The sequence below is a fragment of the Heteronotia binoei genome, chromosome 1, assembly GCF_032191835.1.
Source record: "Heteronotia binoei isolate CCM8104 ecotype False Entrance Well chromosome 1, APGP_CSIRO_Hbin_v1, whole genome shotgun sequence".
NCBI lineage: Eukaryota > Metazoa > Chordata > Lepidosauria > Squamata > Gekkonidae > Heteronotia > Heteronotia binoei.
The window spans coordinates 131,738,268-131,764,990 of NC_083223.1; the positions used below are offsets into that span (position 1 = coordinate 131,738,268).

At 41.9% G+C, this 26,723-nt stretch overlaps 1 protein-coding gene across 1 annotated transcript; it reads right to left on the bottom strand.

Annotated features, from left to right (window-relative positions):
* On the bottom strand, positions 1 to 24,946 carry PPIL4 (peptidylprolyl isomerase like 4). The gene is made up of 13 exons (XM_060240752.1): positions 24,759 to 24,946; positions 23,563 to 23,630; positions 23,175 to 23,239; positions 20,617 to 20,734; positions 18,371 to 18,513; positions 17,941 to 18,037; positions 16,781 to 16,897; positions 15,646 to 15,770; positions 14,420 to 14,486; positions 12,268 to 12,379; positions 8,337 to 8,433; positions 7,028 to 7,160; positions 1 to 875 (listed from the first exon to the last, which is right to left on the bottom strand). The coding sequence occupies exons 1-13, from the start codon at positions 24,826 to 24,828 to the stop codon at positions 648 to 650; spliced, it is 1,440 nt and encodes a 479-aa protein (XP_060096735.1). The 5' UTR covers positions 24,829 to 24,946; the 3' UTR covers positions 1 to 647.
* Between the last annotated feature and the right edge of the window lie 1,777 nt (positions 24,947 to 26,723).

The following is a 26,723-nucleotide window of genomic DNA, read 5'->3' on the forward strand; positions in this document are numbered from 1 at the left end:
TTTGTAAGGTATGAATTGTGTATTACAAAGGTTTAATAAGAGCAGAGAAATTTACAGCCACTTCATACACTAGAAATTCCCTCTTTGGATGTTACTTCTGAGTAGTAGACTGTTAATGACTGTAACAATCTACATGTCAAACATGGGGATCACAAACACTGCTATTTCAAAAGGTGGACATACAGTAAGAAATACCACCTGGCAAAGTGTTTCCTATAGCAGAACATATGCATCAGCTTTTAATACATGAAACAGTGTACAACTGGGTTATGTGCAACTTACACAAAAATAATATTAGAGCAGGAAGCTTGTTACATATGAAGTAGTTAGATGAATAAGCATGCCATCTAAAGTTAAGGACTGGCATTCAATGGGGTTCTTGGAGTGAAGGGAGTTACTGCATTTAGATATAGTAAATTCCTTATCATTCTGCTGCTCTTTGTTCATCAATCAAATGCACAAATGTAACCAACAGCTTCAGAAATCTCACACCATTTACAAGACTCTAAGGCATCCTCCTGTGGTGTCCCAAGATTAAAAGTGAGAACTGGGGCTGAAATCTGTTTTCAAGGGCATATGGCATTCATTCTTTCTGTGGTAGAGAAATACCAATGAAGGGGTTTTTTTAACATTCTTGTTACCCTCTTTCATCTGTACTTGGACTTCTCTTTATCTTTGGACTTCTTAGGGCTTCTGGCTCTCCTCTTGTCTTCATGCTCTCTTTCCCGGGGCTCCTCATAGTGCTTGTCTTTATACTTTCGATAATGGTCATCTCTGTCCCGTGAGTGGCTGCGACTTCGACTCCTATGGTGCTCTCGCTTGTCACCTTTTCTTTTCTCTTTGCTTGAGTCATCTTTGTGCCTTCGCTCAGGGTCCTGTTAGGAAAGATTGGGGGGAAATATGGTTAATATAAAGGCTTTTATGAATTAGAAGAAAGTGAGAGTAAAAGGCAACGATGGGAGAAGAAAATGCTACAGAGTTCTTCATATGAATAGTTGCTTCCATGTTCATCCTACCAAATCAACAGACAGGGGTCAATTAACATGGTACTTTGTTTTGTTTGATAAAATGGTGTAAAATCAGGTAAAGTTATATTTTATTACTTAGTTTAAAATTCCCCAAAAATTCAATATGCGTTTTGCCAACAAGCATTGCCAGGGGATCTGTAATATATAATATGTAAAAAAGATTATTTTAATTTTAAGCCCAACTTGTTGGGTTCTGGACAGCCTTATCTTTCCTCCTCTTGCAATCTCAAGGGCAGGATGAGCTCTTGAAGTTTTGTATGCGAACAATGTTTTGAAACCTGGATTTTGACTTTTAATATAAAATCTTATTTATATAAATTTAACTATATCAGTATTCATGTGAATACAGATTGTATTATTATGCGTTACACAGTCTCTTGGCCAAGGCTGTTAGCAAACTGCATAGGAAATTTCTGGGGAATTTTGAACTGAATAATAAAACATAATTTTACCCAATTTTGCACCATTGGCCTTGGCCTTATTTTTTTAACTCTAGTGACTGGTGTGGCCCTTTTATTTTCTTCCCTTTGTTTTGTCATTCTGTAGGAGAATGATGTTGACCTCAAAAACAGTGGAAAGGCTAATTCTTCTCTGTAAAAAGAGTCTTTCTTCAAACTAGTCTAGAGTAAAGTCAGAAACCTCCAGGAAAACCCTGTCCTTCCTATGGTTCAAAATGTGAAAGTAAAAAGGCTTCACACTGTTCCATTAAATTCTTGCTACCACAATGAAGAGGCTCCTCGTATTCCAGCAGTACTGCAAAGATGAAGAGAGAAGCTTGGGGACATCAATCCCAGTTTTTACAAGTTCAGGCCATGCCATGAGTTACAGGAGGAATCATGAGGGGCCTCAATCATGATCCACCTTCCTTGGGACTACTGAAAAACTTGCTCCTTGTTCTTTATTGATGGGAGACAATTTTTTATACTCAGAATCAGCTTCACAACTACCAGCACTATCTTAAAATACACTGCTAAAAGCAAGGGGGGATTCGGGTTTGATACAAGCGTTGTAGAAATAACGTTTAAAATCTGTTAATAACTATATAAATAACTGAATTGGTTTATGTATACATATTTGTTTTTTAGACTTGCACAGCTGAATTACTATTGCAGCAAAAAGAGAAAAATAGAAATTCATTTTCCAAAACTCACAAAATTAGAGTCATCCTTCCTTATAGTCATGCGTTTCCCTTTATCATCATGTCTCTATCTTTGTTATCTTTTGTGACATGTGTATTCTTCTCTTGTGCATCACTACATTATTTGAGTCATCTTGTGACTTATTTAACTTCAGGTACAAACTGAGGTCTTTAGTTGTTATTGAAAAAACAAATCAAGTTTTAAAAAGGAAAGGGTCTTTCCACATCATGATGTTTAACATCATCAAACAAACAAAAGGCTGAAATGATATTTTTAAAAAGTAGCAAAAACTTTTTGACGGACCTTACAAGAAGACCTAGCAGATATTCACAGGACAAAACTTTTTTCTTACATAGACAGCTACTGAAGTAAAAATGCAAGTAACACACATAACGTTAGGAAGGGAAAAGGAAAAGAATCTGCTCACAGCATGCTTACATCACACATGAAAATCAGGTACTACATTAAAACAACCAGTGTTAGGCAGATAGACTCATGCAGACTCAAAACCAGGCCTAAAACCAGACTAGGATTAGTCCAGGACACTTGAGAAATTGGTCTATGAACCTCTAAAGCTAACATGCCACAGTGCTTTACCCCCAAAAAGTAGATTTGACATAGACCTGCACTTTGTCAAGTAAGGGTTATTCTACAAAGATTGAATTATTGCCTCCTTCAAAGGCTTTGGGAAGTTACCCTGACATTCACCAACTGACCCTTTGTTTTATCTTCATATAGCTTAATCAATCAAGTGGGTCAGAGATTGAAATTAAAAGTGGCTGGCTCCACTGACTACTTAATCCTGTCAACATACATATGGAAACCTAATCCAAAACTCTCTCCAGGGTTTCCCAAACTTTTCTTTCCCGTGGTCCAGTTATTTTTACACTTCTCCTTCATGGCCCACTAAAATTTGGGGGTGGAGCCAGAAGACAGGAATTATGTCATTTCCTGTGGTGGCAAGGACCAAGTGATGTCACTTCCGAGGAACACTGAACCAAAATTCCACCTTTTCCTGTGATGTCACTTCCAGGGCACTCCCCCAAACCTGCCTCTTCTTCAGAAGTAAATTCATTTTCAGAAAAATCTCTCTGAAACTCATGCTGAGCCAAAATGGGGGTGGAAAGTGGGCGGTCCTCTCTTTTCACCCTCACACCTGCATGCACCTATCTGTTTGTGTATTCTTCTCCAGCTTGCAAGCACTCCTAATGCCCATGTTCAATTGCCTGAACCACCTACACATCCCTTCCTCAACAGCACTGGACAGTGTATGCAATTGGGAGTGCTGTTGGTATTGCCATCAGGAATGCAAGCACTGTGTACCACCCACACTGGGCCCTGGCAGCTGCTCTACCTCAAAATATGCTGACACATTTAGTAGGCCCTACCTTCGGCTGCTACTACTGGAACCCTGCCTCAAGCTACAACCAAGCTTGCTTGTTTTCAAGAAAATCTTTCGACAGCTATTTTTCATACTTTTCTTTGGTTGAAACATGAGGAAATTGCTGTGAAAGGTAGCAGAAAATTAATGAATTAATTTCAAGTTATATGAAGTTCATACAAGCTTTTCTGCAGTTATCCCAAAAAGGATATTTATGAGGGGCTTGCAGCTTTTTACCAGCTGTGTTTCCCATGCTTTTAAAAGCAACCTGTTGTGCAGATACTTAGCCAGTGAACTACTTTCATCCTTTTTAAGGAGTTTAATTTTGGTGTCAGACAGCTGTTAAAAACAGGACCAGTAAAATGGTGCCAAGTTCATAGTACCATCTCTTCCAGTGCTGTTGAGATATGCCGCAGTAATCTCCAATAATCTCTTTCTGCCCCACACCTCTTACTCTCATTCACACAGAAATCTCATAGAAGGCCACCTGGCTACAACTGGGGATGCCAACTTTTAATTGGCAGAGCTCCTATGTCTGCAACAATAGTATGATGGACAGAAAAGTTTCATCCAGTAAAAATGGAAGGAAAGAAAGAGAAAGGGAAGGGAAGGGAAGGGAAGGGAAAGGGAAAGGGAAAGGAAAGACATGGAAACAAAAAACATAACATTAGAGGAGCCATGTTGGATCAGGCCAGTGGACTATCCAGTCCAAAATTCCCTCACACAATGCCCAAAAAGCACCAGAAAGTCCACCAGTGGGGCCAGGGCACTAGAAGCCCTCCCACTGTTGCTTCCCCCCCTCTCAGCACCAAGAATACAGAGTATCACTTTCAGGGAAAGACAGAAAGAAAGAAGGGAGGGGCAAAGGAAAAAAAAGTCTTCCTCACCATCAGATGACCCCAGCCAGCAAAAATTCTGCCCAGGGGTCATTTGGTTAAAAAAAATAGCTGCTGGAATGCCCACTCCCCACCCCTCCTGGCTGAAAAAACACACACGCACCTTTCTTTGCCGCCCAGGCCTCCCGGGGAAATCTCCCCAAAAGAACATACTGCAAGGCACATGAAAGCTCATACCTTGAAGAACACTTCACGGGTCTAAAGCGCCAGTGGATGCTAGCTTTTCTCTCAAGCACTGGGAGTGGGGGAGAAGGAAGGAGAGGCAGCCCAGCTCCTCTCTGCACAACACAGAGATGGGTGGGGCTAGCTTTGCTGGGGGTGGGGCTAGCTTTGGGTTTTCTTGTTACCTGGTAGTGAGGCTTCCGTGGTCCGGTACCAGGTCATGACCCTGCAAATGGGAAACACTGCTCTATACAAAATTGACCAGATGGTTCATCTGACACACATACTACATGGATTGGATCCATGGAGAAAAAGAAACAGGGTGAAGACCCCATGGAGGAAACAATTGACTCTGAAAGCCTGATATTCAACAGATAATCACAATCACTCCCTTTTTCCCAGCTGAAGGACCACACAGCTAGCTGGAGTAATCTGTGACAAAGCTATTTGAAGACCCACCCACCCAGGTTTCAGTCACACAAGTCAAATACACCTCTTCATCCACAATTGCAACACATAGGAGAGAGATTGTATTCCTTATTGGTACACCTGTGAGAGACTGCAAATACATGGACTGATTATTCAGAAAACATACAGTAACTGATTTATGTTTTCTGACCGGCAGTTTCAGTGACCCAATATTGCAAAGGATCAAACATTTCAACAAAGATAACATCAAAAGACATACATTATTTGAAAATATTGCTACACAACACTCGTTTCGGGGGGGGGGGTTGTTCCTTTTTATCAAGCTCACCAGTCAGGACTATCATACCATCTAATGTTCAACCCATCCACCACCCTACCCAGAGAACAAACCTCAGTACTATCCTTGACACATCCAACTTCTATTATTAGAACAGCTTACATTATAGCCGCTCATCTTCTCTCTCACCAAAACACCAACCATGAAAATATATGGACAAACATGCACTTCTTCCCTCACCTACTGATGGCAATATCAGGCACACCTAACCCCAAAAAGGAGGCACAGTCCTATCAGCCACACTTTCATCCTTCCTTTGGACTTGAGGTGGTGGAAACCCACATGTCTTCTTATTCTCAGTGCACAGTTTCTGCCTATCCCAGACATCCTTTTGGTTGGAGTCAAACCTCGGCAATCTGCCTAATTGGCTGTGCAAATACCCAGCTGTGTTTGTGAGGCCATGAGCCAGCTGGGCACTGGTGATAAACTATAGGAAGCATTCCCAAACTGACCTAGTGATCAAATACTTTTTAAAAATATGATTTCTGAGCCCATTATGAAACTCAGAACAAGCCTTTCCCATTTCTGTCAAGAGAATGCTGTTATTTATTCAGATTTCAGAGCCTAATTTCATTCAAGTAATGAGACCATTACTCATCATCTTCTTTGTGACAACAACCTTCTAGTGTAGATATATATTCCGTGCAGATATAGAACTGAGACAAAGCTATAAAGTGAGAAGTATTATTGCACTGGATCTTGGAGACCTCCATTCAAATAATAAGTACACCATCTGCCCTGCCAATGCCCAGTCAATATCCATTTGCTATTGTCCAAAATCAAGACAATCACACCATTTACTATTATTTTATAGGAGGCTTCTAAAAAGATAGTTGGGAGAAAACATCAATAGTGTGATTGTGTGTACATTTTGAGAGCAGTCCTAACCAGGTCTACTCAATTGGCAAGTACTCCCAGGAAAGTACATACATTTTATGTTTCTAAACTGAGTGCCCAATACAAAGATGTGAACAATAGATAGTGCTGTGATGGCAAAAGCACTCTATTGAATACCTATGGGCTTTTCACAACTGGGCATGTAAGGAACAGTCTGAAATCTACATGTCTGGGGCTTTCAAGGTGGTTTTTTTGAGCTGTTAAGAAGGACAAAGACAGATATCCAGTGCATCTCTGTAAGAGAAAACAACTGATGGGGCAAAGTAACAAAGGTATGAAACACGTAAGGGACTTTCCAAGTAGCAAAAGTAAACACCCGATTAAGATGTGTAAATATAAAATAAAAAGGCAGTGCTTAAGGGGTTGGCTTTTGGTTGAGATAAAACAGCCAAGCTTGGTGTTAACAGTAGAGAAGGTAAGGAGAGTGAACGCCATGGCTCACAGGTACAGCACCTGCTTTGCATTCAGAAAATCCCAGACTCAATCCCTGGCAATTCCATCTTAAAGATCTTAGCAGCAGGCGCAAGAGAGACCTTTGTTTGTCTGAGACCTTAAAGATGCTGCTGATCAGAGTAGATAATACTGAGCAAGATGGATCAATGCTCTAATTTGGGATAAGACAGCTTCATGGTATTTCACAGCATGTTCAGTGGGCTATGGACTGCTAAAAATACTTACTTTAATTTGACCTCGTGCTTCAGTGGCAATACCACCATATTAAAACATGTTGATCATCTGAAAGGAACAGAGCTCAGTACCTTAGGATGTTTGTTCCTCTTTTCATTCTCATCATCATCTGAATGGCAGCGCTTCTTCTTCTTCTTCTCAGAGTGTCGGTGGCTTGTTTTGGCTCCTTCTTCCTCATCCACCAATACAAGGTCATATCTAGTGCTGTATCAGTTGGTTAAGGAAAACTTTGGACCTAGACATCATCATCATCATCATCACAACCTTTATTGGCATAGTAACACGAATCAAATGAATTGCATTAGGATCTATGGACAAAAGGAACATCTCCTCCTAAAAGCATAGTAAAGGAATTTTGCTACAGATTCAATTATTTAGATCTAGACATTAGAGATGCCAGAAGAACCTCCACTGAACTAGCAGTGCTTCAGCAATAAGAATCCTGAAGTCAGAAAAAGTTAGATTTTGTGCATGTATCAAGCATAAATGTAAGTGGAGACTAAGGGTGTACATGCACACACACAAAAAATCAACTTTTAAAAATTCAGGTATGATATTGGGATTTGGGTAAATAATTGGGAAACCCAGATTTATTCCGCATTTTAAAATGCTGTCCTTTTGCTCTCCAGAGTTACACTGCCTCAATGGCATGCCTCCACAAGTGAAGAGAAGGTGTTTAAAACTTAAATTAAAAATGCCTTCCCTTCACTCTCCAGAGTCATGCCACCTTGGTGGATTTAATTTTTAAACACATTCCCTTTATTTGTAGAGGCGGGCCACTGAGGTGGTGTGACTCGAGAGTGAAGGGTGGGCATTTTTCCCTTCAAATGTGGACTGAAGGGTAGACATTTTCCCCTTCACTCGCAGAGTTGTGTCACGTCAGCAGTGCACCTCCACAAGTGAAGGGAATGCCTTCTCCAAGCCACACTGCTGCAGGGGTGGTGGCACAACTTGGTAATACAGCTGGATTTAGAGTTCAAATGGTTGTCAGGAAATAAAGACTGTGTGCAAAAAACTGACTTCTCACAATGTTATCTGAGTATCTTCTAAAATCAATTGAACTCATACCAAAACATACTATAATTTATAACAAGTTTTATATGCTGAACTAGCAGCTCAATGGCTGGAAGTTATTGAAAATTAGAATATAATACACAAGCCTTTTTCAAATGCAAAACTACCCACCAATTCAAGATAAATGTAAAATTCATGTTAATATTTGTCAGGATAAGTTAACACTCCAATAAAAAGAAAGTGATTCCAAATAATCTGAAAGATGTCATACATACCCCAGCTGTAAGACAGATATGTATAACAGTTTTCATTCATAAAGTATATGAAAAAAATTAAAACTTAAGAACACGTAATCATTAAGGATACTCTTGCTTGGGCTTTGCCTTTTCCTTCAGGCTTAACTTAGATGTTTTGTCATGATCTTTCTCATAATCTTTGAAATCTTCCTTGGTATACTTCCCACCTGTTACAGAAAGAAATGAGCTGGCATTCAGCACAACCACAAAGAAGATGCAAAGTCAGCAACCAATCTTAAATAAACTCAACATCAGTTTAGGGTTGTATCCATGGTAATAGTCTCTCAATCTTGCCAGCTACAGTTACCATAGATATAGCTCCAAATACACTGTTACTGAATTTTTAAAAAGTTATAGACATGAGACATTTGATACAAAATGAGCCATTTAACTCAGTATTCTGTCTCTGTGACCTGGTGACAGCACCATCCATGTGCCTCCAAATATAAATTTAGCACTGTAGTAACGTATGCCCTAACCACAGGATTGGCACCTGCCTGGCACTCAATGGTGATCGGACAAGTTTATATCCAAAGGTAGTGTTGCAAGCAACACTCCCCTCTTCACTCCATAACTGACAATCCCATCTTCCTACCACATTTTTAAAGAAGACGAAGAGGGTACCATTATTTCTTTGAAAGGGTACCATTATTTATTTGAGAAAGTGACTACTTTCCTGGATCGGGGGAATGCTGTAGACATCGTTTATCTTGATTTCAGTAAAGCTTTTGATAAGGTTCCACATATTATCCTTGTTGGCAAGTTGATAAAATGTGGTTTGGATCCTGTTACCGTTAGGTGGATCTGTAACTGGTTGACAGATCGCACCCAAAAGTGTTTGTGAATGGTTCCTCATCCTCTTGGAGAGGAGTGATGTGGAGTGCCTCAGGGATCTGTCCTGTGACCTGTTTTGTTCAACATCTTTATCAATGATTTGGATGAAGGAATAGAGGGAATGGTTATTAAATTTGCAGATGATACTAAATTGGGAGGGGTTGCAAACACAAAAGAAGACAGAAACAGGATACAGGAGGACCTTGACAGGCTGGGAAACTGGGCTAAAATCAATAAAATGAATTTTAACAGGGATAAATGTAAAGTTCTGCATTTAGGTAGGAAAAATCCAGTGCATGGTTATAGAATGGGGGAGACTTGTCTTAGCAGCAGTATGTGTGAAAAGGATCTAGATGTCCTAGTGGATCATACACTGAGCATGAGTCAACAGTGTGATGTGGTGGCTAAGAAGGCAAATGCAATTTTGGGCTGTATCAACAGAAGTATAGTGTCCAGTTCACGTGATGTGATGGTATCGCTTTACTCTGCTCTGGTAAGATCTCACCTGGAGTATTGTGTTCAGTTTTGGACACCACATTTTAAGAAGGATATAGACAAGCTGGAACAGGTCCAGAGGAGGGCGACAAAGATGGTGAGGGGTCTGGAGACCAAGTCCTGTGAGGAAAGGTTGAAGGAGCTGGGGATGTTTAGCCTGGAGAGGCAGCTGAGAGGTGATATGATCACCATCTTCAAGTACTTGAAGGGCTGTCATCTAGAGGATGGTGTGGAATTGTTTTCTGTGGCCCCGGAAGGTAGGACCAGAACCAAATTGAATCAAAAGAATTTCCAGCTCAACATTAGGAAGAACTTCCTGACCGTTAGAGCGATTCCTTAGTGGAACAGGCTTTCTCGGGAGGTGGTGGGCTCTCCTTCCTTGGAGGTTTTTAAACAGAGGCTAGATAGCCATCTGACAGCAATGAAGATCCTGTGAATTTAGGGGGAGGTGTTTGTGAATTTCCTGCATTGTGCAGGGGGTTGGACTAGATGACCCTAGAGGTCCCTTCCAACTCTATGATTCTATGAATGCCACTGAGGCACAACTAGTTGGTAATTCATCCTACACATCAGGATGATAAAAAAACATATCCTAAAATTCCAACTTAACAACTGTTCAAATTATTCTGGACTGAAGATCATCTGCTTTCAAAAGTACAGCAGCAGCTCTATCACGTGTTATCCCACCCCTTCTTCAAAGAAGCTTTGGATGGCACTTCTCAGGCCACCTCCTTTACCCTCCCTAAAACCCTGTGAAGTAGGTTAGGCTAAGAGAGAGTGACCGGCCAAGGTCATCCAGAAAGCATTGTTTGGATGAACATGATTTGAATCCAGGTACCACTCCAGTCTTAGTTCAGTCCTCTAACCTGTATGTCACAAATGATCTACTTATTAATGCCAATGTGTTCTAGTGATGAGGCTGACTGAGATGCATGGCAACCCCAGTACAGTTGTACCACACTCACACTGTAATTCTGACACCGAAACTATTTTACAGTTTCTAGTTTTGCTTCCAAAAGTTAACATATTTTAATAACACTGCACAAAACTATTGCTTGGAAGCTGGAGTCAGCATCTTCTATTTCATGCTGCCATCTTATGGAACAAACTGGCACTTCAATGCATATAGCCGAGCATGCACAGCCACTTAGGTCCCAAACTGGAATGTGATTAGGAATTGTTCCTTAATGTAGAGTACTGGTAGCAGACCCCATTGAAGGAAGGAAGGAGGCCCGTAACCAACGCCGCCCTCAGACCTTTATGGCCCCTCCTTTCCCAGGCCCCCACTCTCTCCGCCACCACTTTTCTCACTGACTCACCCCTTGCCTCCCAGTCCAGCTGCCGGTCGAGCATCTGGCCATCCGCCCTTAGCAGCCGGTCTGCAGTGCAGGGGAGAACGAAGGCCAGCACTGGAGAGGAGGCACAACTCTCGCCCCAGCCGCTCCCCACCCCTTGCCCTTACCAAGGCTGGTTCCCCTCCTGGCGAAGGGTGCGCCGGGCTCCTGCCTGCTGCAGCTGTGCTCGGCACCTGCACTCTCTTGCCTGGCAGCTCTGCTTGTTTGTCTGTCTGCAACTCCCCAAGCTCAAGAAAGGGATCGGGTGTCCCGTCTTTGTGCAGCAACTTGCTGTGTCTGTCAAAAGCTGCAACAGCAAACCGCGACTCCCCACTACCAGCGAGGGAAATCCAGGCCAGCAAGCCAGGGACTTGACTTTGCTTAACTTGCTGATCACGCCGGAAAGCCAGCTTTTCCTGGCGATCACTTGATTGACGGGGGGGGGGGGGAGAGGGAAGGGCACCTTGCAAGAGTCCCAGGAGCCCGCTCTTTTACTTTTTCGCCCGGTTGGTGGGTGAGGGGGAGGTGCCGCACAGAGGCGGGTGGGGCCGCCAGAGTCACGGAAGGGGGAGTGGTGGCGGAAAGAGTGGGGGGCCCCTCCACCCAAAAAAATTTTCTGTGCCCCCCCCCAACTGGAATTTTCTGGCTACAGGCCAGGAAGGAAGGAAAGAAACTTAGAATGCCTGTCTGGATTCTCATGCATAGCAGCAGAGGTACATGTAGTTGTACATCGGTATGCTTACCTATGTAACCAATGAGCTGAGGTGCTGGATATGTCCTGCTACATAAGGGGACTCTTTATATTCCCTCTCCAACCAGTTCAAGCATTTGAGGAACAGTCACTTGCAATGTGTCTTGCCTTCCAGATAGCACTGGGGCTCCTGAACTGAAACTGACAATGGCCTACAGAAAATAACCAGCCTGCTGACCCCCACCCTACTCCAAGCTCTACTGTAGGAACTGCCACTGTGAGTGAAGCAGACCCTACTCCCACCCTATGCATTCACCATGCCATCAGGCATTCAGGTGGCCTACATAATACTCCTATCACAAGCTCCTTTGAGAAGCAAGGTATGATTAAAAGGGAACCATTCAGATTCTGGATATTTAATATCTGAAGAATCTAGAAATGGCTAATTTCATAGAATCATAGTGTTGGAAAGGTCCTCCATGGTCATCTAGTCCAAACCCCCTTCACAATGAAGGAAATTCATAAATACCTTCCCCTCACACACACACCCTCAGTGACGCTCACTCCATGCCCAGAAGATGGCATTAAAAATTTCTGCATTGACTGCCCCTACCTCCCTCTTACTATGAGTATAAAATGAAAGTTACCTTTTCCTTTCCATTTTATCTTTGCAACAGATTGGCTAAAATCCACATGTATCCGCCTGTCATCTATTAGCACGTTATCCATCTTAAAGTAAGCTTTCTCGCAATCTTCCTCCTGGTAGCCACATTTCCATGAAACAAAAACTTAGAATTAGAACCCTGTGAGGCCTGTTTATGAACTAGAAAAGGAGTTTTTATTAGCCATATTACTAATGATGCTTTTATCAGCCTCAAAACCTCTTGCTCTACCAAATATGTGCTTAGGATGAGGAACACCAGTTGCACACTGATATTAGGCCATCTATCAATGTATTCAGTTGTTGTGGAATTAGGGCTGAATTCAACCTCAGTCCCTGCTAAACCTATGATACTTTAATTTACTGTAGAAATCAACCTCTATAGTTGAATATCTGGTTCTGGTTCCCAGGAGGCTGCATAACTCTATGGGTCCTGTGGCCTTCCTGATACAGATAATCCTATACAAGACTTTTGCCTTAAAGGATGTTTATACTTTACAGGAGTTATTACTGCCACTATCAGAGGCTAAATAGATAGGTAGAAGAACCCAGCTACCTTGAGTTCCTTAGAGTTTCCTGCCCCAAAGACAGAAAGGACAGGGATTGGGTTAGTGCATCTGGTCAGTTCTAGTTTGCCGTTTGGCATTTCCCCCATGGTAGACCTACATGTTAAGTGTGTCAATAGATATATTAACAGCTATAGGTCTAAAAGGATATAAAATGTCTGGTTAAACCTATGTGCCAGGCTGATCAATGCCAGGGGGGGCCTGATGCTGTAGTCAGAATATATTCCTTATTTGTCTGGGTGTGTATTTGCAACAGTATTTTTCTTGATATCTACTTGGGATATGATAAACTGGACTTAAGAAGGAATCTTTGGTATGACCTCTCTCTCTCCAGCAAGGAAGTCCTCAGTCAACCCTTCCCACAAAACTGGAACTTGAGTTTGGGAGCTTGGAAAGGGGTGGGGGAATACCCCTAATGCACACACACCTTTCCATTGTTGAGCAGTTCTTCAACATCAGTACAAAAGTGCCCATTACTTAAAAGGCTCACTCAGGTTTCTCTGCACAGTGAAAACACAAGTGTTCCTAAAGGGCTATTATATCACAATTACTACCCTCTGCCTATACACACAAGGAATTCCAGCAGCACCTTTGAGACTAACAATGTTTCAGGGTAGAAGCTTTTGGGAGTCAAAGCTCCCTTCATTAGACACAGCAGAAGGGAAGCTTTGATTCCTGAAACTCTTGCTGGTCTCCAAGGTGCTACAGGACTCAAATCTAATTGTTCCACTGCAGGCCAATATGGCTGCCCTGTGAAACTATGAGGAATGCCTGGATACTTAGTTGCATCTCCTTGCTACTTGTGAGGTCACTGCATTGCTGTATGATCTCCTCATCCAAGAAAACAATCCTGCTATTCTTCTATATGACTATTCTTTCTGAGGGATTTAAGAAGAGTGATCAAGGAAGGGTTGACAATTCCCAAGCTATTTATGATTTCCAGTTTGTACTCCAGAGATCAGGTGATGTTATTTCAGGATTAATCTGATAAAGTAGCCAGCCACGCAAGCAAACGGGCTGATTTTCTTCAGATTTCTAGATTGCCTCACACTTAGGGCTTAGCCAATCTTGGGGGTTGTAAGGGCTTTTTTTGAGCAGGAATGAAGTTCCAGTTGGCTTGGTGTCAGGGGAGTGCTATCATACGCAAATGAGTTCCTGCTGGGCTTTTTCTACAAAAAAATCCCTGGAGATTGTAATAACATTCAATCTAGAAACAGTCGTGCAGTGCAGGTCACCATTCTTAAAGTTCTTCAGACAGAAATGAGGCTGAGGGACTGACTTTCCTGATGCTACAGAAGTTCATGCATGGTGGAGCTGATCTTCCAATCTTCCTAGGTACCATAGTAAACTGCATTAATCTATATTAAAATTTGTTTTCCTAAAGCCTGTAACAGAAATTCATTATGGCATTTTATGACTGCTTTTGCACCAATGTTTTTTATGCAATGTGCTACCTTGGTTCTTTTGAGAAAGACTGTACATAAAATTCACAGAAGAAACAAGCAACAAACACTTCTAACATTATATTGTTGTTTAATGATACACAAACAATACAAACTGAGAACCACATACCTTTTCAAACTCAATGAAAGCATAGCACAGTGATTCACCCGTCTTCCAGTCTCTAATCACTTCACAGCTGAAAATACAGCAAAACACATGTTGTTCAGGGAGTTGTAGAACGACAACTAATATTTGGCTGGCACTGTTTTCAGGGAGGATTCTTGGGCATCAAGGGAAGCAGTCCTTCATCTGTTCATATAGGCCACTCTAATATGAGTGGACTTGGTGAGGGTTAAAATCTGAACTAGGAGGCTTCTCCCCTCCAGCAAAATTGTGGATACTGGAATTCTCCCATAAATATTTTGAACATCAAAAAATGCAATAGAGAAACAACTCGTACAACTAGATTTAAGAAAAGTGTGGAACCAAACAGTAACCACATCCCTCTCTGTAGTTGTTTTGCACTCCTGTGCAACATTTTCAGAAACAGGAGTGACTATGGTAACACTCCATTAATAAAATTATGGCACTCTGAACTGAACATAACTAGGCACCTTAGTTTAAGCAGGAAATACTGAAGTATACTAAGCCTCATAAATATTTCAAAAGTAGTACTTCAACAATGTATTATTATATTTTCTGCTTCTTTTAGGTTCTCTGACTTTTCAGTTGCAAATAACACTAAGAAGCATTTTCTAAGAGGGAGGCACTATGTCTCAATGCTTTGTTCCAAAATAAAGAGAATTGTCTGCCTTACAGTAAGATCTCACAAGAGGTTGCATGATAGCCAGTACTAGAAGCCAAATGGCTCATGGCCAAGAGGCAAACGTTGCACTCTTGTCCAAAACCATACTGGCCCTTAATTCTCAATAAAATATCTCTAATTTGGATAAACTGTAAAAGCAAACACTATGAGGAAAGGGGAGCGAGAGGAACAAAAAGGTTTTTAAAAGAATCAAGCAGAAGAGACTCAGCAGAAGAGGATAACTTCATATCGGTCTCCACTTCCACCTACAATACTAGTGCCACAGCAACTGCCACCCCCCACCCCACTGCAAGAAGAGCAAGGCAAAAGTACCTGAAAGTGCCTTAACCCTTCCCTAGCAAGTTCTTGGATCCCACCCACAAGGCACCAATCTCTTCCATCTTCTTAAGTTTTTAACACAACTGACAGTAACGTAACAGATATTTGTGGCTGAATTAGAAAGCAAGCATGACAGTGAAACCCAGGAAAGAAAGGTTTTAAAGAGGTTTTTACTAGTGCATTGCCACTTCTGCAGATTTTCCATTATTACCTTTTGATTGGCCCAAAACGAGAAAATATGATTTCAAGGTCTTCATCTGTTGTCACAGGATTAAGTTTGCAGACAAAAAGCACATTTTCAGGAGGCTTGATATCTGCATCAGGCAAGTCTCCTACCTTAAGTACAAAGGTAAAAAGAGAAGAGATTGTAGTCTGATTTTACACACAAAGTCTAGCACTTTGTATGCATGAATCTGAGACATGCTTGTGTCACAGGTATCAAGTTCTAAACAAAAAGTCAAGAAAAACTGCCTATACAAGTATGGGAATCTTTACTAATTATTATGAACTCCCAATAATCCCTTCCCCACCCCCAAAAGACAAATCTCATTTTGGTCTGCCCTGCCTTTATCCAGGCATTCCTTTCTCTCACATCCCACATGAAATCTAAAAAGGTGCTAAAATTAATCCCAAGCCATGATACTGTATTTGTACTTTAAGAGCAAATGAAGCTTCATCCCACAATTTGTTATTCTGTCCCTCAATGCAGATATCAAGATTGGGGGGGGGGGGGGGGGGGGGCATTTACATTAACACCATCTGGAAGCTGTGGCATTTTAAAGCATTTTTTTTACAACACAAAAATGTTAAAATGAAAATTCCATGGTTATCACAAAATATTTAAACATATATATAAGGTCTAATCCTTTCTAAAAGGCCTATCAGTGCATATCACTAGAAACATTAACCACTTCTTGATAAATTTATCCAACTGTACATTACCGACTCATGTTGATAATTCAGATCTCTACCCTGTTTTCTAAATTCTCAAAATCCAGTCATTTGTCAGAAGTGCTTCTTGTGATTGCCCTCAAGCAGCAATATTGTCTCCTCTGCAATAATTGCCTTCTAAATGAAGGTGACCAAGGTTTAGCTGTGCCACCTGTAATCTGTTTGTGTTTTGCTAAGCTGCTACTAAAATTAGGCTGGAGGTAGCCAGTAAGATAGGAGAGAAAACTGCAAGTATCTGAACATAAAAGATTTCATTCATCTCACAGAAATGTTACATTTTGATCCCTTTAATTACATCCAAATAATGCAACACTCATTTTATTAATATTCACACAACATGTACAATACAAAAACATAAAGATATTACTCTCATAAAGCAAATCAAATATATTTACCATTTCCAAAAGGATAGCTTGCGTTTTTGCCTCTTTCTCTGCCAGAATTTCTTCCACTTCATCAGCAGACCTTCCCTTGAAGTCATCAATTTCCTCATCGGCTCCTATTCTCCCACTCTGTCTTACATTTTTTTAAAAAAAATTAAAAACCAGTTATTTAATCCAATTAAGCCAGTGGATACACTGTTAATGATTTCATGTCTTCAATCCACCTGTGTCATGAAAAAAGGGCACAGGACAAAGTTAGTTACATTTGATTAAGCATTCACGTTGCAGCAGTCACCACACATAGATGCCATTGAGAATCATCATTGTGTAATCTGCTTTGAGTCTCAGTGGGAAAAAGTGAACTACAAATAAGGTAAGTAAATAACAACAATATGCAGGAATCAGGATGCTGTATTTCAATTAAATAGGCTGTAGTCTCTCTTGTGCCTGGATATTCTATCAACAGATAATCAGCAATAATCACCAACTTGGATTTTCCCAGGAATAATGTGCAATGGAAACCGCTAGAAATTGACATATATATAAAATAAACGCTATTTCTTTCTTTACAGCAGAACTACAAAACGATCTAAATAAATAATACAGCAATTCTTCTTATTTTTCCTCATACTGAAAGCCCAAGGCACAGATTCTTAGCCCTTCTGCTTTCATGTACTAAATACAAAGGGTGCTTACCATGCTACCATGTCAAGCTGCATATAAATCCTGTGTCAGCATGCCCTAATATGTGGCAGCTTATTGCCTAGGGCTTTTCACAGGGCCTGCTGCTGCTGGGTCTGCCTCTCCAGTGCTGACTGCTCACTTGTACAGTACTTCCTATATGGTATCTGCATGCATGGATGTGGGACAGCCTATACTTCATGAAACAATGCTAGCATACTTTCTTGTATTTGCCTGATTATATTTTTGATAACATTACTTGTTCCACATCACAATATATTATTCCCAACGCACGATGGACAGCAAATAATGCCAAATATCAGTCACATTACTCATTAAATTGTAAAGAACCTCAAACTCTCTGAGAGCCTTATCTGTAGAAGCAAAACTTGCTGAAATCAGAAGACAACTCCATTTTTGGAAGTATCCACATTAACCTATAACTGTTTCCTGCCCATTCTAAAACACTAGAAATTAATAGCAATACTCACATCCAGCTGTTCCTTTGTAGGCTCTGGTGAACGGTCTGGTAATACCAAACCAGGCGGATCATCAAATGGATCATCTAAGATCACTGTATGGTTTATCCTAATAAGAAATGCAGGAAAACATTGTTTTATAACAGTATTTCATTTCTACAACAGTATGCTTTTACAACAAATACACTTCACTGAAGCATAATATCTTTAGGTCAAGACAGTCAAACAAATCTTTCCAACCATATACCAGTGCAGACAAAGAATAAGAACCTCAGTGTGTAACACTGGTGGTTTCCCTGTTCTCCGAAGCACACAAACTGGCTGCTGCCAGAGGAAGGGTCCTGGATACCAGATCCCCTTTTCCCACTTCATATGACTGTCACACTAAAAGGCCTATCCAGAAATAATCTTGGTAAAATATGGAAACAAGAGGCAGTCCAACCTGATATCTTGATATGGAACAAAATCTTTGTCAACAAAGGTTTCGTTAATTTTCATCAGTACATCCATGCCTTCTGTAACTTCACCAAACACTGTATGCACACCATCCAGATAATCTAAGTTTTCTCCTGTAGTAATAAGAAACTATAGAAAAACAAGACAGAAAAATTACTTGGTTACAAAATGCTTTTTCTGGTTATCTTAAAATATTTCTAACCTGTCACAAGGAACAGCTGCCTAGATGTGCCCAAGATTAATTTTTTAACATTCAAAGGAGCTTTAAAAATGCACTCTGCACTACTTTTTTTACAAGGCGACATCTGAAACCTCTCTGAGAGGACAGAAAGAAGCTGGAGAGCCTTCGAGGCATCACATGTGCTCCTACTGACTTCAGGGAGAATTACACGCTTACATCTTCAGTTGGTACTGTTTCTTTACCATGACTCATTTAAGTAATTTTAAACCATGCTTCCCTAACACTGTACAGATAGAGCTGCAGCCACTCTACCCACACTGTGAGTTCTGATGGGGAACTCCCTGTCCTCTCCTCATCCCATTACCACTTGCAGAGGAAATGACAACAATGTTCTATGGCTGATGTTAGAATGAAATACATATCAACTTATTTGCTTGAACTAAAACAGTTTTATAGCAACGTAATATTTAGGAGGCTATCTCTAACTAAGAGAAGAAATTAAGATGCCAACTTCAATACCACTGACAACTTTGAGGGTGGCATTTGCTCCCGAGAACCACAAAGATGGACATTTTGATTTATCCAGCCTACCCTGTAAACCTAAAAAGATATGATAAGATCATGTCAATATCTAAACATATTACAAATTCACAGAAGCGCAGCAAGATTCAAAATCGCAACTAGCCCTGGAGAGGAGAGAGGCCATGGCTCAGTGATATAGCACATGTAGAAAACTTCAGGCATACCAGTTAATGAAAAAGTATGGTGGTGAACTCCCCCTCACCAACAGTCTTCAAACGGCAGCTGGACAAACATTTGTTAGGGATCCATTAGGCTGATCCTGCACTGAGCAGGGGGCTGGACTAGATGGACAAAGTTGTATTGCCCCTTCCAACTCTGATTCTATGATCAGATCTCAGGAAGAAGTTTTGGGGAAACACCTTTCTCTGCGTGAATCCTTGGAAAGTTGCTACCCATTACAGTAGCCAATACACAGCAAAATGGACATGTTCCAATTCTGTACGAAGCAGTGTCTGGTCCGGCCACCTCGCCAGCCAACAGAACTGTCCTCCCTAGCCCCTTCGGGCTACCCACAAGCCCCCAACAAGAGACCCAAGAGCCACAAACCCCCAGAAGAGTTGGGACCATGCCATATAGCCTACAGACACCCTTACCACCATGGCACCAAGCTGAGGCTTCTGCAACCCCTGAAACAAGCACCAGTGACCCAAACTCAGCTGCTATCACACTGCCAATGACTAAATGCCCTTGCCTTGCAGCACAGCCAGCTCATGACCTCCCAGTTAGGGGCAGAGCTGACCTGACAGTCAAAGGCTTCAAGGGAAGGAGATGCCATGGCCAGGGATGGGCTAGGTAGATACTGAGGCAGTTCCAAAAACAGCTAAGTGCAATTGTTCTGCAGAAGATGCTTACTAGCAGTTTCCTGCTAGTAACAGAGCGGGAAAGGGGCTTGGAGGCAGAGCAGGGAAATGCGGATGGGATAAAAGGAGTTCCCATGATGGCCAGGGAGGAGTATTGCTGGAAATTGGGCAGAGACATGAGAGTGTATAGGTTATCAGTTACAAAGAGAAAAAGGATGTGACAGTTCTCTACATGGAACAGGGCATGAGTGAAGCATCCCCCTTCCCACAACCCCACCAACAGTCTGAAGCTGAGGAGCTCCCATTCTAGGAGGCATACCGGACACCAACAGAGTAGCAGAGAGTAGGCACCCATATGCAGACAAGCAGCTTTTTATGTATATAAAAATGGCAGATTAAAAGTTAATGCCCTTTTAATCTATGTGCTGTATCAACTGATACAGGAATTAGTTATTGTGCTATATGAACTAATACAAGGATTAGTTGTTATTTTTAAAAAACCCTGCAGCAATTTATTTTACTAACTGCAATCTACAAAACATATATTAACTGCATGCACAGGTCATGCCCCATCAAGCCACTATCTTCATTCTTTTGCTCTTTTGCAAAATAATTTCTCTTTTATCAATCCCACAGTTCTAGCAAACCCACCCAATATTACATACTCACCTGAGATCCATGTTGGTCACTGCCATTGTTCACCATTGATACAGTCCCCTTTTTCTTGTGTTTAATTCTTGGCACTTTTTCTGATTCAAAATATCTAGCTTGATCCCCATATAATTTGCTGGAACACATATATACAAATATATAGGTTATTTATTTAATGCATTCTATCCTGCTCTTTCCACAAGGAGCTCAAGGAGGTGTGCATCAATCTCCCTTCTTCTATTTCGCCTTCTCATAAACCTTGTGAACTTGGTTCAGCTGAGAGAAAGTGACTGGTCCAAGGTCACCCAGCAAATGTTGTAGCAGAGGGGAATCTGAACCTAGGTCTTTAAGATCCTAGTCCAACACTCCAAATACTATACACATCATCTAGCATACACAAACTGCAACCAGTGGTAAAATAAAAATAACTTTTAAGCTTATGTTCTACTTTACCTACATGAGATGGCAAATGGCTTTACTACTACTCACCTACTCATATTAGCATAATCCACTTATTTCTTACTTAATGATTTTTTATTTAGTATATTTATATCCTGCCTTTTCAAGTATGTGTTTGAGATGGCTTAATATCTACAGTAAACAATCAGGCTCATTCACCATCATCTAGAATAACTGAGATTGGGGGGGAATTTTATAACAGGTCAAGTTGGCTCACAACTTGTGTAGGAATAACATTCCTCATTGTCTGAAACAAACTGTGTCCAAAAGGATGCCATTTGCAAAAATGTATTATTGTCTTTGATATAATATGCAGCTTAGCAATGTTCTGAAGCAACTCCAGTGTTTCTACAAGCCATCTCCATTTAGATGATTACCACTATTCACATCAAGAGACAAAATCAATCTGCAGCCACATTCTCTTGAACTTGGGCTTTGGTCCATAAATTTTAAATGTGGGAAGATTCTTATCTATGTATGATTTTGATATGTACCCCATCACTCTGGAACTGGAACTGCCAACATGTTTACCCACATGAAATGCCTTTTTAAATAGTCATTTGCAAGTGTGAACTAGGTACTAGGTGATGTGATAGTATCACTTTACTCTGCTCTGGTAAGACCTCACCTGGAGTAATGTGTCCAGTTTTGGGCACCACATTTTAAGAAGGGTATAAACAAGCTGGAACGGGTCCAGAGCATGGCGACGAAGATGGTGAGGGGTCTGGAGACCAAGTCCTATGAGGAAAGGTTGAAGGAATTGGGGATGTTTAGCCTGAAGAGAAGGCGGCTGAGAGGTGATATGATCAACATCTTCAAGTACTTGAAAGGATGTCATCTAGAGGATGGTGTGGAATTGTTCTCTGTGGCCCCAGAAGGTAGGACCAGAACCAATGGGTTGAAATTAAATCAAAAGAGTTTCCAGCTCAACATTAGGAAGAACTTCCTGACCATTAAAGCGATTCCTCAGTGGAACAGGCTTCCTCGGGAGGTGGTGGGCTCTCCTTCCTTGGAGGTTTTTAAACAAAGGCTAGATTGCCATCTGACAGCGATGAAGATCCTGTGAATTTGGGGTAGGTATTTGTGGGTTTCCTGCACTGTGCAGGGGGTTGGACTAGATGACCCTGGAGGTCCCTTCCAACTCTATGATTCTACACATCTCCTTTGTGAATGAGGTACATGTATTATAATGGGTCTGCAAACACTGCAAAGTTGTATATATGGAGATCAACAGTGAGCAAATGATGTATTTCGTCTTTTAACAATAGTCCATCAGAGAGTTCCATCTGCAAAACAGGGCTCCCTTCCCCTCCCACCACTACAGACCCAAATACCACCCCCGCAAATACTACTCCTTGGAGAAATGGGACCCCCCAGGAAAAACAAGGGGGAAGTCAGAGGTCTACAGTGGAAGATGGGACTGGCAAAAGTCATACTCCCCTTCATTCACATAACTCTCAGTAGGATCCAAGCCACAGACCAGGGGTACTCAAACTGTGGCTTGGGAGATTCATGTGGCTCTTTCACACATACTGAGTGACTCTCAAACCCCTCCAAAGTATTTGTCCCTTTAAATCACTTCTCCAAGCCAAGGCAGCCAGCAGTTTGGAAAATGCATTTAAAATTAAAGTTGCTTTCTTTCCACCTCTCTCTCCTCCATCTATTTGCCTGCCTTCATGTCTTGCAGCTCTCAAACATCTGGTGTCTATGCCTTGAGGCTGTCAAACATCTGATGTTTTTTCTATGTGGCTCTTACATTAAGCGAGTTTGGCTACCCCCGCCATCGACATTATTAAATGATGATTTCTCTTTCTTTAGGCATTTAAACACAGAATTTTGAACTGTTGGCATTAATGAAGTAGAAATTCAAGAGTAAAATAGTGTTCTCTGAGGGCTTCGTAGATTCACATTCTGTCTTAGTACTTCTGGGATCTTGTCTCTGAGATTTTTAACAAGGATCTCTTCCCCCCATTGTCCCCCAGGATCTGTTTACAGAACTTTTGCATCAGGGTTGTAAATAATGACATTCCAAAGGAATGTATTTAGAAGTAAACCAAGAAAGTCAAGCTATTTATAACTATTTTGAGTAGAGTCTGTCTATCCAATAAGAAGCTCACCAAAAAATCGATTCACCTCCACGGCCAGTCCCCTGTGGATCACCAGTCTGTATGATGAAGTCTCTCTGTAGCAATGCAAGACATATTTAAAATTAAAGACATATTTATGACTACAGCTATTTTTTACCACACATATAAATTAACTTAAGATGTTTGTTGTACCCGCACTCACAATAATTTTTTGAAGCAGGTTACTATTCTGTTTTACAGATGACAATGTAAGACCGAGAGGGACATAAAATGTGTGCACAGCAAGATGAAAGAATCTGAACGCAGGCCTCCCTGATCCAATCTCATTTATCTATCTGCAGCGTAACACGTGCTTGCAAAACTGTTCACTGGTTTACGAATTCAAAGGGAGAAAATAAACATCACCAAAAATGCTTACCTGTACATTGTGTATAAGACAATAATTGTAGTACTTGATCTTGCAGAGCTTCAGAAAATTCAGACTGGCTGCAAGAAATTTATGACAACAGTAATGAAATGTGGATTTTGCCTAATAGATGAAACATACACTATACCTCCTTAATACTTTACTACAAATATTACAGCATATGAAGTTCTGTAAGAAGGAGATATTGGAGTCAAAAAATTACCACAAGACTTAGGGAGACTCAGCATCCAATGACAAGCCCAAACCAAATTTCAGTATAAAGACATTGTCTCAAATAAAATAAAAGTAGAATAAAAAAGGGGGGGTTATGGGAAGAAACACTACCATCTACTCTTTGAACAAGCAGGAATTATTTAGTCATAACTCACCCTGACTACATCCCTGGATTTTTTTTTTTCTAATACAAGCTGGCAGTCCTGGGATACATGGTATAATAATACCGAAGGGCACAGTTAAGTACATACAAAGCGCTCTTCCTTCAATAATGAATAACTACACCCTGTCCTCCTATACTAGAGACTGAGGGAAGGTGGCCTTTACATGTCAAATGATGGGAACTTTAGGCAGGTTTGAGCTTCAGCATCTCATTTTAGAAAATGATAGAAAACGTTACATTAGAGTTGCCCCTTTATTCCCCCTCCCTTTCTGTGTTTTTACACGGCCAATAAATAAACATCTAGCCTTTAAAGTTTCTCCTAAAATGGAACTAATAGGTGAGAAAAACTCCACCTGCTTAATCTGTCAGGTTAGAGTTAGGGTCCGTAAACAAGCGGAAACCCACTTTCATTTCACACCGCGGCAGGTCAATTGGGCCCAAGGCCAGCCTAACGACACATCTAATTTAGGACATTAGTTTATAAGAGCACGAGTGAAACAGCCCGAAACCCAAGACTCTCGGCACTTCCCGCAACACAGCAAGAGATCGAGGCGGAGAGAAAAGCAGTTCTTCGGACGTGCAAAACCCATTGCGGCCTATCTTGCCCCGCATTTTTAACAGCTGCGGGACAAACAGAAATCCAACTGGCGCAGCTTTTCCCCAGCACAGAAACCCAGAGGTTGTTCAATCTCTGCTTGCGTTGCAGCTTTTAGAAGCACGAGCCTTCAGAGGGATTCGCGCCGGAGCTGCAATATTTGCCAATGGCTACTCAGTTCACTCCGCCTCAGCTACTGCCAAGGTTTCGCCTCACCTCGAGGTCTCTCCTCTGTGTACAAGTCCACCACCAGGTCCCCCAGGGTGGTTTCCAGCAACACAGCCATGACGTCTTTCTCTCGCTTCTTTTCTCCAGTTCCCGCCTGCCTCCAGTCTTGCTCCGGAAGGAACTGTCGCACAAACTCTTCTATTCCGGGGCGGAGGCGGCGGCTGTCGCTCCTCCACTTCCGCTTCCCAGCCGGTGAAGCTGCGGTAGGCTTTTTGACTGGTTAGAAGTTTGTAACGTGGAGCTCGGTACTGGTTAGCTGAGCATTTGTGAAATTCGAAATCCGAATCAAAGCGTGGGTCTCCCACAACTCCATAACTAGCAACTTTCGGATCTACTTTGATCAAACTGGGTGGGGGTTGCAAAGTGGGGGAGAGACCTCCGTTCAGATTCAGTCTCCATCCCCTGAATCGCGGCCTCTTCCAACAGCCACTTCTAGGGTTGCCAGGTCCATGTAGGACTTGGGGATGGATCCGGGAGAGGGTGGGGTTTGGGGAGGGGATTGGCCTTGGCAGGGCTTTTTTGGTAGAAAAAGCCCAGCAGGAACTCATTTGCATATTAGGCCACACCCCTGATATCACCGCTGTTTCACATAGGGCTTTTCTGTAGAAAAAGCCCAGCAGGAATTCATTTGCATATTAGGCCACACACCCCTGATACCAAGCCAGCCGGAACTGCGTTCCTGCTCAGAAAAAGCCCCGGGCCTTGGCATGGTACAATTTCAGAGAGTCTTACAGCCCCTGAAGAACTGCATTGTCCCACAGGGCATGGATGTTGTTTGGCACAGAGTTCAGCCAGGGTGGAGAACCCCCTGGCTCTGATCAAGGACAGTTGAATATCTCTTGGGTGGTGGTTGTTATGGTTTGCTGAGTGCAATGCTCCTTGAGGGGTATACCAGGAGAGGCAATACCAGGGGTATACCAGGAGAGGCAAAGAAAAGTAAATCCCAGACGGTTAAGGGCCTTAAAGGTTATCACCAGAACCTTGAACCTGATCCAGTACTCTACTCAAAGCCAATACAGCTTGCGCAGTACAAGTTGAATATGTGCCGTTTGTGGGGTCCCCATGAGGACCTGTGCCACTGCATTCTGCACCAATTGGAGTTGCTGGGTCAGTTTCAGGGGTAGCCCTATGTAGAGTGAGTTATACAAGTCTAATCTGGAGGTGACCACTGCATGGATTTCTGTGGCTAGGTCAGGGTGAGACAGGTAGGGAGCCAGTTGCCTGACCTGAAAGAATGCCAGTCTGGCAACATTTGTGACCTGGGCCTCCACTGATAGGGAGTCATCCAGAAACACATTCAGACTATTGACAGTTTGTGCCTGTCTTAAGGACACACTATCAAGATACAGCAGTTGACAACTCAAACCTGAATACCCCCTTCACAGCCACAGAACCTCCATCTTATCAGGAGTCAGTCTCAGCCAGCTCCGTTTCAACCATCCCACCATGGCCTACCCCTCAGCCAAATTTGCTGGGGCAGTGTCTGACCTGCCACCCATCAACAGGTATATCAGCATACTGGTGACATCCCATCCTGAAGCTCTACACCAGTTGGGCAAGGGGGCGCATGTAGATGTCAAACAACATTGGAGAGAGGATTGCCCCCTGAGGGATCCCACATACTGAGGGATGCCCATTTGACACCCTCTATCCCAGTGCTACCTTCTGTCCCCAACCTTGGAGGAATGAGGTAAGCCACTTCAAGACTACCCCAAAGACCCCTATGTTGGTGAGGTGGTGGGTCAAAAGGTCATGATCAACTATATCGAATGCTGATGTAAGATCAAGCAATAACTGTTAAAGGCAGTTACACTTAGTAGGGAGTATGCTTCATTATGCTCAGTGGGATTTCCGAAGTAACTTGTAGATGATTGGGCTGCATAGCCAAATACTTAAAGAAAATGTATTTATAATATGGATTCAAAATTGTCATTTAAAGAATATTTACTTTGA

Bases quoted from the DNA above. Each gene is read 5' to 3' on its own strand.
- PPIL4 (XM_060240752.1), bottom strand. From the start codon at position 24,828: ATGGCTGTGTTGCTGGAAACCACCCTGGGGGACCTGGTGGTGGACTTG. The intron at 14,487-15,645 runs GTAATAATGGAA...CTGTATTTTCAG, and splicing joins CGTTTTGGGCCAATCAAAAG to CTGTGAAGTGATTAGAGACT. The intron at 7,161-8,336 runs GTATCCTTAATG...CAACTGATACAG, and splicing joins AAGGCAAAGCCCAAGCAAGA to CACTAGATATGACCTTGTAT.